This window comes from Schistocerca serialis, chromosome 5, assembly GCF_023864345.2.
Source record: "Schistocerca serialis cubense isolate TAMUIC-IGC-003099 chromosome 5, iqSchSeri2.2, whole genome shotgun sequence".
Lineage (NCBI taxonomy): Eukaryota > Metazoa > Arthropoda > Insecta > Orthoptera > Acrididae > Schistocerca > Schistocerca serialis.
Genome location: NC_064642.1, coordinates 124899625 through 124912675, shown reverse-complemented (window position 1 = coordinate 124912675; position 13051 = coordinate 124899625). Strand labels below are relative to the sequence as shown.

Genomic DNA, 13051 nt, shown 5'->3' with positions numbered 1-13051 from the left:
CCGCCTACCAAACCAAGAAAAGCCTCGCAAGATTTTTCTGCCAGAAAACTGATGGCAACGGTGTTTTGGGATGCCAAAGGGATGTTGTAGGTTGAATTCATGGAACGTGGTACGACCATTAATCAAGACGTGTACTGTGAAACAATAAAAAAGTTACGACGGGCTATACAGAACAAACGCGGTGGTATGCTGACTTCCGGTATCGTTTTTTTGCACGATAACGCCCGTCCTCACTCTGCTCGCAGAACAACGGCCCTTCTTGAGTCCTTCAAGTGGGACGTTATCAACCATCACCTTACAGCCCAGACCTGGCGCCAAGTGATTATCACCTCTTCATGCATTTGAAGAAATGGCTCGGGTCACAGCGGTTTGATGACGACGAAGAGCTCAAAGATGCGGTCACAGGCTGGCTCCAGGCACAAGCGGGTGATTTTTATGCAGAAGGAATTTCAAAGCTTGTGAAGAGATACGATAAGTGCCTCAATCGCTATGGAGACTATGTAGAAAAATAGTGCAAAGATGTAGTTGTAAGATGTATATGTTAAAATATTTTTATTTAACTTGGTGTATTTTTTTAAATCAACCGGAGGTTACTTTCTGAACGGCCCTCGTATATCTCCTTCATTACTTAGAACAACCTGTCAACGCTGCATTAACGTTAAGATTCTGCGACTGTGGAACCCACGAGGTTTTGAAGCGAAGAACTCATCCAGCCACGTTAGGAGCACATTTTCATCCGGAAAGGAAGTACCCAGAAGATTGTTCGATAGAGAGCGGAAAAGATGAAAAGCCGAGGGGCAAGATGAGGTGAATAAGGTGGTTGCGGAATGGTTTCCCAATCCAATTCTTGCATAGTGTTTTCTGTCAGTCCCGCAGGATGTGGGCGTGCGTTATCGTGGTATAGTATCACCTCACGCTATCTTCCTGGTCGTTGTTCTTGGCCTGCGTCTGCAAGACGTCTCAAATGTTGACAAAAAACATCAATAATGAGAGTTACAGCTTGCGGAAGCATTCGTAACTCGCTGCGTTATTGCTGTTCCACCAGATGCATATCATTATGTATTGTTGATGTGCGCAGGTCTAAATATGCGTAGCTGCTGTTTGGTTTGGGCTCAACTATTCCCTATGTGAACTTAAAGACACCAACTCTCGTCACCATTAACGATACAGATAGAAATGGTATGTGTTGTTCACGACCCAACTGATGACGAGCGAGCAGAGATGCACGTAAACCACCCGCTGATTTTTGTGGTTTTGGCTTAGAGCATGTGGTACCCATACACCAGATCTTTGAACTTTCCCCACTGTGTGCAAATGTTGCACGATCGTGAAATGATCACAGTTCATGACATTTGCCAGTTGTCGAGCACACTGACATGAATCGTTGTGCATTAATGCGTCTAAAAGATCTTCATCAAATCCTGAAGGTCTTCTTGAACGTGGATAGCCACTGCAATCGAAACGATAGTTCTTAAAACGAGAAAACCATTTATATTGTGCTCTGTCCGTGGCGCTACCCCATGCATGGCGCAAAATATTTCTGGATGCCTCAGCTGCTCCCATCCCTCTACTATACTCAAACGGAATAATATGTCGGAAATATTACGATTTCTATACTTGATACCCCATTTTCTAGCTTCCACAGCTCCCTCACTATCTCCAAATGACAGAAAGACAATATGTAAATTCAAATAGCAACATTGAACGACAGATAAAAAATGGAAATCGGTAAATAAGCCCATAGTAACGGGAATACCGTCATGGAAAAAAAGGGCTGCGAACTTATGCACCAACCTATCAGAAGTAAAAGCACTAAACGGCCAAGATCGCTACAGTACAGCTTTTGATTTGATTACCATTTCATCAAGGTATGTTGCCATCACCGGATGCAAGCAATGCGTTTCAATGAATCTCGGCGAAGTGTAGAATATACCGTATAACATCATGATATTTGGAAAACATAAAAACCTTAGTAAGTCGACATGTCAAGCATAAAAATGGCATTACATAACAGCTCACGCTTAATGTAATTTGCACATGATCGGGATCCATTTAAATGTAGTGCACGGCTTGCTTAAAGCGGTAACCAAAATAGACGTTGTACTATAGCGATCTTGGCTGTTTGAAGTTTTTACTTCTTGCACTTCTGCACACGTGGAAAGGCGGCGTCGACTTTGATACGATGACAGCGTATGCCACCTGGGGGATAGTAGATATGAAATGATAATTAAATGGACACCCTAGCTGCAAACAGGCGTTGATGTACTTCATTGGGGACATGTTGAAAATGTGTGCCCCGACCGGGACTCGAACCCGGGATCTCCTGCTTACACGGCAGACGCTCTATCCATCTGAGCCATCGCGGGCACAGAGGATAGTGCATCTGCAGGGACTTATCCCGTGCACGTTCCCCGTGAGATCCGCATTCCCAACATGTCCACACCACTACATTCGTAGTGCGCCTAATAGATGAAGTACATCAACGCCTGTTTGCAGCTAGGGTGTCCATTTAATAATCATTTCATTTCTAGCAAAGCTGCATGGTCATCCACGGTAACTGTTCTTTCGGGAACAGATACTACCGTCATATATAGATAGTAGATATACTGATAATTGTTTCTACGTCGACCGCCAACACATAGCGTAATGGCATAGCTACTAGAGTGCCGCATGTGTCTACTCTTTAATAGCGAATACTCACAGCTGTAAGGCACATGTGGTGCATACTAGTGAGAAAATCAGGCAACAATGCCACGGAGAGGCATTCGTGCTTCCTACAGCCGAGTGAGTTTTGGAAGGCGTCAATTTGTGGCCTTACGAATGGCGTGCCGGTCCTTTCGCAGATTTGCCACACAAGTTGCACGTGCTGCGCCAGTTGTGCAACGATGCCGGTGTCAGTGAACATTCTCGCACCTGCAGACGAATTTCTGGACGTCCACGGACCACAGTCACCCTCGCGGATCGTCGTGTAGTAAGGGCAGCAATGGCATATAGCACAGCTGCCACAGCTCAAATAAGAGGGCTTGTGAGCCCAGGCGTGTGAACACGGACTGCTATGTGCGGTTGTTAGCAGTGTGATACGGACATGCACATCCATAGCCCGCCTTCCACTCACGCCACACCATCAACGTGCACGGCTCGAACGTGCCGTCGGAGAACCACTTGGAAAATGGAAATGCGCTTCTTGGTCTTCAGCAGTGGAAGCAGATCCTGCTTGCAGGCAAATGGTTTTCGTTTACGCGTAAGACGCAGACCTGGTGAGCACTGTTTCATAGGATGGATTCGTCCACGACAACTGACCCTACCTTCGCGATGTGAGGTGTGATAAGCTGCAGCTCTCGTTCACCTTTGGTGTTTCAGGAGGAGCGCTAACCAGCGCACCCTACGTGCAGAACGTTGTTACACCCGTTCGTTTCGCGTTCTTACAACAGAAATACACTCCTGGAAATGGAAAAAAGAACACATTGACACCGGTGTGTCAGACCCACCATACTTGCTCCGGACACTGCGAGAGGGCTGTACAAGCAATGATCACACGCACGGCACAGCGGACACACCAGGAACCGCGGTGTTGGCCGTCAAATGGCGCTAGCTGCGCAGCATTTGTGCACCGCCGCCGTCAGTGTCAGCCAGTTTGCCGTGGCATACGGAGCTCCATCGCAGTCTTTAACACTGGTAGCATGCCGCGACAGCGTGGACGTGAACCGTATGTGAAGTTGACGGACTTTGAGCGAGGGTGTATAGTGGGCATGCGGGAGGCCGGGTGGACGTACCTCCGAATTGCTCAACACGTGGGGCGTGAGGTCTCCACAGTACATCGATGTTGTCGCCAGTGGTCGGCGGAAGGTGCACGTGCCCGTCGACCTGGGACCGGACCGCAGTGATGCACGGATGCACGCCAAGACCGTAGGATCCTACGCAGTGCCGTAGGGGACCGCACCGCCACTTCCCAGCAAATTAGGGACACTGTTGCTCCTGGGGTATCGGCGAGGACCATTCGCAACCGTCTCCATGAAGCTGGGCTACGGTCCCGCACAGCGTTAGGCCGTCTTCCGCTTACGCCCCAACATCGTGCAGCCCGCCTCCAGTGGTGTCGCGACAGGCGTGAATGGAGGGACGAATGGAGACGTGTCGTCTTCAGCGATGAGAGTCGCTTCTGCCTTGGTGCCAATGATGGTCGTATGCGTGTTTGGCGCCGTGCAGGTGAGCGCCACAATCAGGACTGCATACGACCGAGGCACACAGGGCCAACACCCAGCATCATGGTGTGGGGAGCGATCTCCTACACTGGCCGTACACCACTGGTGATCGTCGAGGGGACACTGAATAGTGCACGGTACATCCAAACCGTCATCGAACCCATCGTTCTACCATTCCTAGACCGGCAAGGGAACTTGCTGTTCCAACAGGACAATGCACGTCCGCATGTATCCCGTGCCACCCAACGTGCTCTAGAAGGTGTAAGTCAACTACCCTGGCCAGCAAGATCTCCGGATCTGTCCCCCATTGAGCATGTTTGGGACTGGATGAAGCGTCGTCTCACGCAGTCTGCACGTCCAGCACGAACGCTGGTCCAACTGAGGCGCCAGGTGGAAATGGCATGGCAAGCCGTTCCACAGGACTACATCCAGCATCTCTACGATCGTCTCCATGGGAGAATAGCAGCCTGCATTGCTGCGAAAGGTGGATATATACTGTACTAGTGCCGACATTGTGCATGCTCTGTTGCCTGTGTCTATGTGCCTGTGGTTCTGTCTGTGTGATCATGTGATGTATATGACCCCAGGAATGCGTCAATAAAGTTTCCCCTTCCTGGGACAATGAATTCACGGTGTTCTTATTTCAATTTCCAGGAGTGTATGATATGGTTTTCCAACAGGATAATACTCGCCGGCAGAGTGCCCGTGTAACTGACATGCTGTGCAAGACGTGCAGCAACTTCCCCAGTAAGCACCATACCATGTTGAATACACCGGTTCTCGTCCCATCACCGATGTTAAGCAACATCGGACCCGGTTAGTACTTGGATGGGTGACCGTCTGGGAACACCGGGTGCTGTTGGCTCTGTTCTATACAGTTCCCCATAGTCGTTTAATGAACAAAGTAAGAGCATATGACCTATCAGACCAATTGTGTGATTGGATTGAAGAGTTCCTTGACAACAGAACGCAGTATGTCATTCTCAATGGAGAGAAGTCTTCCGAAGTACGAGTGATTTCAGGTGTGCCGCAGGGGAGTGTCGTAGGACCGTTGCTATTCACAATATACATAAATGACCTTGTGGATAACATCGGAAGTTCACTGAGGCTTTTTGCAGATGATGCTGTGGTATATCGAGAGGTTGTAACAATGGAAAATTGTACTGACATGCAGGAAGATTTGCAGCGAATTGACGCATGGTGCAGGGAATGGCAATTGAATCTCAATGTAGACAAGTGTAATGTGCTTCGAATACACAGAAAGAAAGATCCCTTAACATTTAGCTACAATATAACAGGTCAGCAACTGCAAGCAGTTAATTCCATAAATTATCTGGGAGTACGCATTAGGAGTGATTTAAAATTGAATGACCATATCAAATTAATCATCGGTAAAGCAGATGCCAGACTGAAATTTGTTGGGTGAATCCTAAGGAAATGAAATCCGAAAACAAAGGAAGTAGTTTGCAGTACTCTTGTTCGCCCACTGCTTGAATACTACTCACCAGTGTGGGATCCGTACCAGATAGGGTTGATAGGCGAGATAGAGAAGATCAACGGAGAGCAGCGCGCTTCGTTACAGGATCATTTAGTAATCGCGAAAGCGTTACGGAGATGACAAGTAAACTCCAGTGGCAGACTCTGCAAGAGAGATGCTCAGTAGGTCGGTACGGGCTTTTGTTGAAGTTTCGAGAACATACCTTCACCGAGGAGTCAAGCAGTATACTGCTCCCACCTACGTATATCTCGCGAAGAGAGCATGAGGATAAAATCAGAGAGATTAGAGCCCACACAGAGGTGTACCGACAATCTTTCTTTCCACGAACAATACGAGACTGGAATAGAAGGGAGAACCGATAGAGGTACTCAAGGTACCCTCCGCCTCGCACCGCACCGTCAGGTGGCTTACGGAGTATGGATGTAGATGTAGATCTCCGGACGTGTCTCCAGTCGGGCAGCTATGGGACGTTATGGGATGAGAAGTGGCTCCCGTGGCTCGTCAGTCAGCTGCTCGTACAGAACTACGTGGACAGGTACGCAGCATAACATATCCCAGGAGAGTATTCGCCTTCTGCATGATCAGCCACCGTGGGGGCTACATCATGTACTAAATATGGCTGTTTCAGCAGGTGCTTCTGATGTGTAAGCGTAATCATTTTATGTGATGCATATGCACTGTTGCAAGAATAAATCTTGAGTAGTTTTTTTCCGGTACTGAGTGTCGTAATAATGTAGGATGTTCCCCTTGTTGAGGAGTGTCAAGTGTATGAAAGACTTTTAGTAACTGCTGTATTCCACAGAGGTGAAACGTCGTCTTGCGCAGCTCCTCGGCGCTGCTCACCTGTGCAGAGCGCGACGAGCAGCGCGGCGTTGGCGGCGACGCCGACGGCGGCCACGAGCCCGGCGCCGGCCAGCAGCAGGCTCTCGTGCCACGCGACGGCGCCCTCCGCCGCCTGGCCGCCGCCCCCGCCGGGGCCCGCCTGCCGCGCCATCAGCCCGCGCACCACCTGCTGGCGCGCCGCTCCGCGCCTAGCCGCATCTGCACACCACAACACTACCTGCCACCAATACACAAAATTTGTGCACATAAAAAGCTGATCACGTGTGGGTATAAGCGTGCGGGGCGATTCAGTTGCGCTTACCTGTGGGTTTCATGTAACCCGCAACACATTCAAATACCATCTGCTAGATTTTCATATACTCTAGGTCGCTAAGCGCAAACTATTAGTCCTACAGAGAAGAAAAGGACACTATTTTTTTGTAGGAAATTAATACAGCTAAATTTTGTACTGGGGCACGTTTTCGCTAGAGGCCAATTTCCGAATTATTCAAGAAAAAATTACAAAAATGACCTACAAATGAGATTTTTCTTGAATGACTGCAAATATGTGGTCTACAGCAAAAATGTATGTAGGTACAATATTTAGCCACATTATATTTCCTACGAAAATGTCCTCTGGCCGTGCACGGCTCGCGTTTATCCCATTTATTGTTTGTCATCTTCTATTGCTGTACTGCCGCCTCGTTTTCTTATTCCATTTACTGGCGACTCTAACTTCCTGCCTTACTTGCTCGTGAACGGCAGCAACAGCGCACTGTCGCACCATCTCTGAAGCGACAGATAGTATTTACGGGCCGTCGTGTGTCTGGCAGTGAGTTCGGGACGGACCAGCAGTGCAGTCGGGACGCAGCAGCAGTGAAGTCGCGGGACGGAGCGCCGTTGACGCGCCGACAGCCAGTGCTCGCCGAACGCAGGCGACACACATGAACTGTCCGACTGAGGGAGATTGGAGCGGACGAGCGTTGGTTGGTCGTTCAGCTGGTCGTCTCATCGACAAACGTATATTTGGTGCTTTCACCGTTTCCCGGCCTGGGCAGTTGGTCGGTTCCCGTGGAGCAACGAGGATATCCCCGCGGCGCGTAGTTTGGCCGATGCCGCTGGTAGCGTCCACGCGCGGTCGGAGTGTGTGCTGCTGTTCCCATTGCTACGGAGTCCGAGGCTCACCGATCCTGCACACGAAGTCACCACTGTTCACATTGGGTCATTTGGATTTCGTTGTCGGCTCTTGGGACATTTCCGCGAGCAACAACGTGTGTTTTCAAGTCGGCAAAAGCCACCCTGCGGTGGAGTTCAGCTGTACTTGGTTATTTTGAATCGAAGTGCACCAGCGGAATCTTCTGCATTGTGGCCGTTAACGTTCCGGTTACCTGCCCTGGCCGTTAACGTAAATTCAGGCAGTGTGTTTTCCTGATCGTTTTGTCGCTGTCCAGCACGGTGCGTAGTTTGACATCTCAAAGTATAATTGGTTGTGGGAGCCAGTACCTTCTACGTTGGTCCATTGAACTCCCTGTTGTTTGCTGGTCGGGTGGAGTGGAAGTTATCTTGTCGGTGGGTCCGTTGACTGTCTGTCGGTTGGGTTGTCGTCGGATCGAGAGTGGTTGGGACGACTGCCTGTCTCACCTAAGCGAGCGTTAGTGTTGAAATTCCAGACCGACCTTCGGAAACTTTTGGGCGCCGTTGTGTGTACTGCCTATTCTTATTTGTTGTTGTTGTTCGTATTTGTATGGCTTCTAGCCGATTTTTAAATTAAGTTTGTTTTACCCTTAAGGCGTAAGATTGTTTGGGCCTTCAGCCTAACTGAAAGAACTGATTTAAGATAAGACCTTCTGCCTTTTAAATTTCTGAATTTGGTTTGCGTCTTAAGTTATTGGCTTTTAGCCCATTTTGAATTAAAATGGTCTTGTCCTTAAGGCATGAGATTGTATGACGCAATCTGCCGGTATTTAAATTCCAAAAATTAATGCTGTTTTTTTTTTTTAATTTCTTGGCTTTTGTATAGTTCGGTCAAATAAATAAAGTTGTATGTTCGAGTGCAACTGACAGCCGCTTATTTTGGCCCCTGAGCGTTTAGCAGGGCGTCTCAGTCCTTTCATTTTATGAAAATCTCGCAACTGGTTTTTGAAGGCAATGTGGGCTGCACAAAGCCCAAAGGAAAGGACATCTGAATCACCCTGTATGTATACATTACTGTAAAACTAAGATAATTGGTAAATCCTGGAACTAACCGATGAAACTTAAGATTTACCATTTCGGTGTGGTAAAAGTCCGAAATTTCTTATTATATGCATAGATTTCGAACTTTACCAAGAGACATTTGTAAATCTTAGGATTTAACAATGCAGACTAATAAAAGCTGGATCGAAGGCTCTCGCCTTCGTCGTGCTGGTTCAGAAAAGTTTCATTGCTGCCAATTTTGTGTTCAGATAAGTTTCTCTGTTACCAATTATGAGTTCTCAGTCCGTTCACCGCTGTGTAGTTTCAGCCAGTGTCGAGCATCGTGCGTACGGCCATCTTTGCGACTCGTTTTAGAGGTGTTTCTTCTGCAGCTTTGCAGCAGAATGAGTGATGTTATGCGTAGCAGATTTTAAGTGAATCAGTGAATGAGAAGAAGAACAACAATTTTTATGTAACTGCTGAGCAATATAAGTGAAGTGAAAAATGCAAACATCGTTTCCAATAAGAATGTTCACTACAGGCGTTTGAAGCGATATGATGTTCTCAACATCGGAGGTGAAGAGAAACTCATAGCGCCGGTGTCTGCTGGAAAAGAAGAAATTAGCTATTACTTTCATTTTGATGAACTGTTTAACGTACTACATGAGACCCACGTTGCTATAAGCCATGGTGGTCGAATACGAATGATTGTGGAACTGAAATGAAAATGGAAGTGAGCGTTTGGCGTCATTGGCCGGAAAGCCCCTTACGTGGCAGGTCCGGCCGCCTTGGTGCATGTCTTATTACATTCGACGCCACATGGGGCGACCTACGCGCCGGATGAGGATGAAATGTTAATGAAAGCAACACAACATCCAGTCCCTGAGCGGAGAAAATCCGCGCCCCAGCCGGGAATCGATCCCGGGCCCCTCAGCTATCGTGGCGGACATTGTGGAACTGCATCGTAAGTACAAGAATGCGGCTGCTCAAGCAATCGTTACTTATTTGAGATTATGTGAACCATGTGAGAAAAAGCAAAAAACATTGAAAAGGGGTATTATACTGAAACCTATCATACGCAGTGAAATGAATACACGATACCAAATTGACTTAGTCGACATGCAGGCAAACCCAGACAATAAGTCGAAGTTCTTCCTTGTGCACCGAGATCGTTTGCAAAATTTGTTATCCTCCGCGCACTAACTTCGAAAAGGGCTTATGAAGTAGCATATCATCTTTTGGACATTTTTGCCACCTTTGGATCCCCTGGTATCCTCCATCCTGATAATGGTAGAGAGTTTAGTAACCAAGTCATTCAAAGTTTATGTGGGTTGTGGAGTGTTCACGGAAGGCACAGTCAGTCTCAAGGATCAGTCGAAATAGCAAATCGAGATATCGAACATATGTTATCAGCTTGGATGGAAGCAAATGAAACTTCAGAATGGTCTGAAGGGCTGCGGCTTGTGCAAGCAATGAAAAATAGGGCTTGTCATGAAGGGATCAGATGTTCTCGATGTGAAGCCATGTTTGGGTTCCAAGGAAAATGGGATGTTCCCCGTAATTTAATAAAAATTATAAGCACTGAAGCAAACTTTGAAAAATGCTAAACACCGCTTCCACTGACTCACAGGAAATTGAAAATGACGGCAAAGGGATTGATGACAGTGAATAAAGTAATGGAACAAAAAGAAATGAGATAGAAAGTGAGGCTGCAGCAGGTGAGGTAGCACCAGAGACACAGGATTCGAGGACAGTTAACGAGACACCGGCACCAGCTGATGGTTGTGATGAGACGCTGGCAACTTCCAACAGTGTTAATAAAGTGAAACGGATTCGAGAAGCTGCAAAGAAGGTCTTCAATTTCTGGCAAAGAAAATGAAAGCAGCCTCATGTAACAAAATTTCAAAACCTTCAGTTGGACAGAATGTGAGAATTAAAGCACCGGATGTAAACAGGGCAAAAATTGATGCAAAATCTATAACAGCAGTAGTGATGAATTTTGTCAACTTGGTACCAAAGCTGGTAAACTGCACTTATTGTACGCTAGGAACGAATTTACACTGTGCAAGGAAAATTTTTCAACGTCGAAGAAATAGCAAAAGAAGAAACTAGTCTATGGGAAGTGGTTGTCAAACCATATTTTGTTGGAGGACAAGGGCTCAAAAAGTGCAATTGCTTAAAAAGGTGTTCAACTAAAAACTGATTGTGTAAATCGTCTTCCATATTATGTAATTTGAAATGTTTCAATAGTCAGCCTTGTAATAAAAATTAACATTCACAAGGTAACACTTTTTACAACATTTTTCACTGATATGTAATATTTCTCATTATAATAACATTGGAATGCAAGAATGTTTAAAATACGAGTACATAAATTTACAATAAATACAATCTAATTAAATAAATACGGTTTTACCAGTTGGTATGGGTACATCCTAAGATTCACCAACGTTTCTTGGTAAAAGTTCGAAATCTATGCATTATAACAAGAAATTTCGGACTTTTACCATACCGTGATGGTAAGTCTTAGGTTTCACCAGTTAGTTCTAGTATTTACCAATCATCTTACTTTTACAGTAATATTTGTAGAGGGTGGTCTGAAACGTCTGAAGAGTTTGTGTATTGAAGGGTAGGCTGTGTTGGATAATAACTGTTAAAAAAATGCGATACATTCTGCCGTTTTCGAGTTAATTAGCGCTGAAGTGTGGTTGCGCATGCAAATTCAAACTCCCCCCCAGAGACCGTGTTTGCTGAAAATATTCTTTGCTCGGTTTCCTAAAACCTAACAAGATAATGATACAAAAATTGGACGAGGGACGGCAGTAAGGATCGAACTTGAGCCAAACACTGAGCAGTATCGTGAGCTGTCGTCTCTGCAATGAGAACAACTGATGCCAGTGGTATCTGGCTGATCACTTGAATTTGCACGCACAACAGCCTCATTGGCTAACGTCAGTGCTACTTAACTCTGAAACGGCGCAAAGTATAGAATTTTTTCTTGACAATTATTTCTCAGCACCATCTACCCTTACAACTTCTTCATGCTGTTTCTGACCACCCTATACAGCTGCGTCTGCTAACCAGGAGGGCTGCACACAACATATCCCGGTAACTTCTTAGAGTGGTTTTCAACAAGAATGAGTGTTCCTAAGTGAAGAAAGAAACTTTAGACGCGAGTAAGGTACTTCAATTTTCCTTTCATGCAACACCTGGCTGGACTATAGGCAAGATACAAGATATGCATATAGAACAGGGTGCCTGCACCCTGCTCGTCTCAGGGGTGGACCCATAGAAAAGACACCTGGAGTCGATGGGAAGCATCAGCGAACATTTTGTCTCGAACTAAAGTTTTCACAATTACGTGAAGTATCACTCCCAGACATTTCATCCTATATAAAGGGTGTAATATATACTCACTTCACTGTGTTAGCTATTTTTTTTCTTTTTGTCTAATAATCTTCTCGCAATCACATCACATAATTTACTACCTGATTTTTCTGCTTGGTCGTAACTCCACCGCGAAGTGGACTACACCTCTTACTGTAGGCTGTCTGTTTTGCGCCCACACATCCGCACAGATGCCTGGTCTAATGCCCAGGGAAAAATAAATATTAAGGGCTTGCTCTGAACTAACCGACCTAAAACTGTGCTACTCATAATAGCCACAATTATTAATCTTCAAATGAAGTAATACCGATATAATATTATCCAGTACAGTGATCAGTTACCAATAGAAATATCTGCACTTACACACCTAACACCTCGTATATATATATAACGTGATTCACCTGCCCCTACCGATGTCGTCTTGGGCAACCCTCATACTTAGCATCCAATAACTGCGTGCGAGATTTGCATATTCTCTCGCTATCTACTGGCATACTAATAATCCTACAGAAAATAATCATAACTTTTCTGTAGGAAACGTTTCCGCTGGAAGTCGTTGACTGCCAGGTGGGATGACTGATACAGCGCACACTCAGCCATGTGAGGGCAACTGGGGAGCTTCTCGACCGATTCGTAGCAGTTTCAAAGTCAAGAAACTCGAGAACGTTCGGGAGAGCGGTGTGCTGACCACATGTCCCTCTACACACCCGATGACGCCATTGGCAGAGGATGACACTGCAGTCGATCGGGCCTGATTGGCTCGCCATGTCCAGAGCCCTGAACTATACGTTTGACTTACCTTTAGGTAGCCTCAGTGGATGACTTTTTAAGACGTTAATTCAGGAGAACTTGAGGACCAAAATCTTTAGAGACGATTCGATCACGAACAACTCTCATAGGAAATGAGTAGCTTTATTAGATGTTTGACAAATTCGCCGTCCAGAATCAACCAACAATACCGTTTATCTGT

General features: G+C 46.2%; 1 protein-coding gene, 1 non-coding gene and 1 pseudogene across 2 annotated transcripts in view; 1 reads left to right on the top strand and 2 right to left on the bottom strand.

The window, feature by feature from the left end:
* Positions 1–11258, bottom strand: part of LOC126481790 (uncharacterized) — a 74349-nt gene extending 63091 nt beyond the window's left edge. Inside the window, exons 1-2 of the mRNA XM_050105746.1 lie at positions 11252–11258; positions 6541–6597 (exon numbers count right to left, since the gene is read on the bottom strand). Of these exons, the coding sequence (XP_049961703.1) occupies positions 6541–6597; positions 11252–11258 (64 nt within the window). The remainder of the gene's footprint in view (positions 1–6540; positions 6598–11251) is intronic.
* On the bottom strand, positions 2293–2367 carry Trnat-ugu (transfer RNA threonine (anticodon UGU)). Its single transcript has one exon. It is a non-coding gene; the product is annotated as a tRNA-Thr (tRNA).
* LOC126482559 (5S ribosomal RNA) lies at positions 4947–5064 on the top strand (annotated as a pseudogene).
* Positions 11259–13051: the final 1793 nt, after the last annotated feature.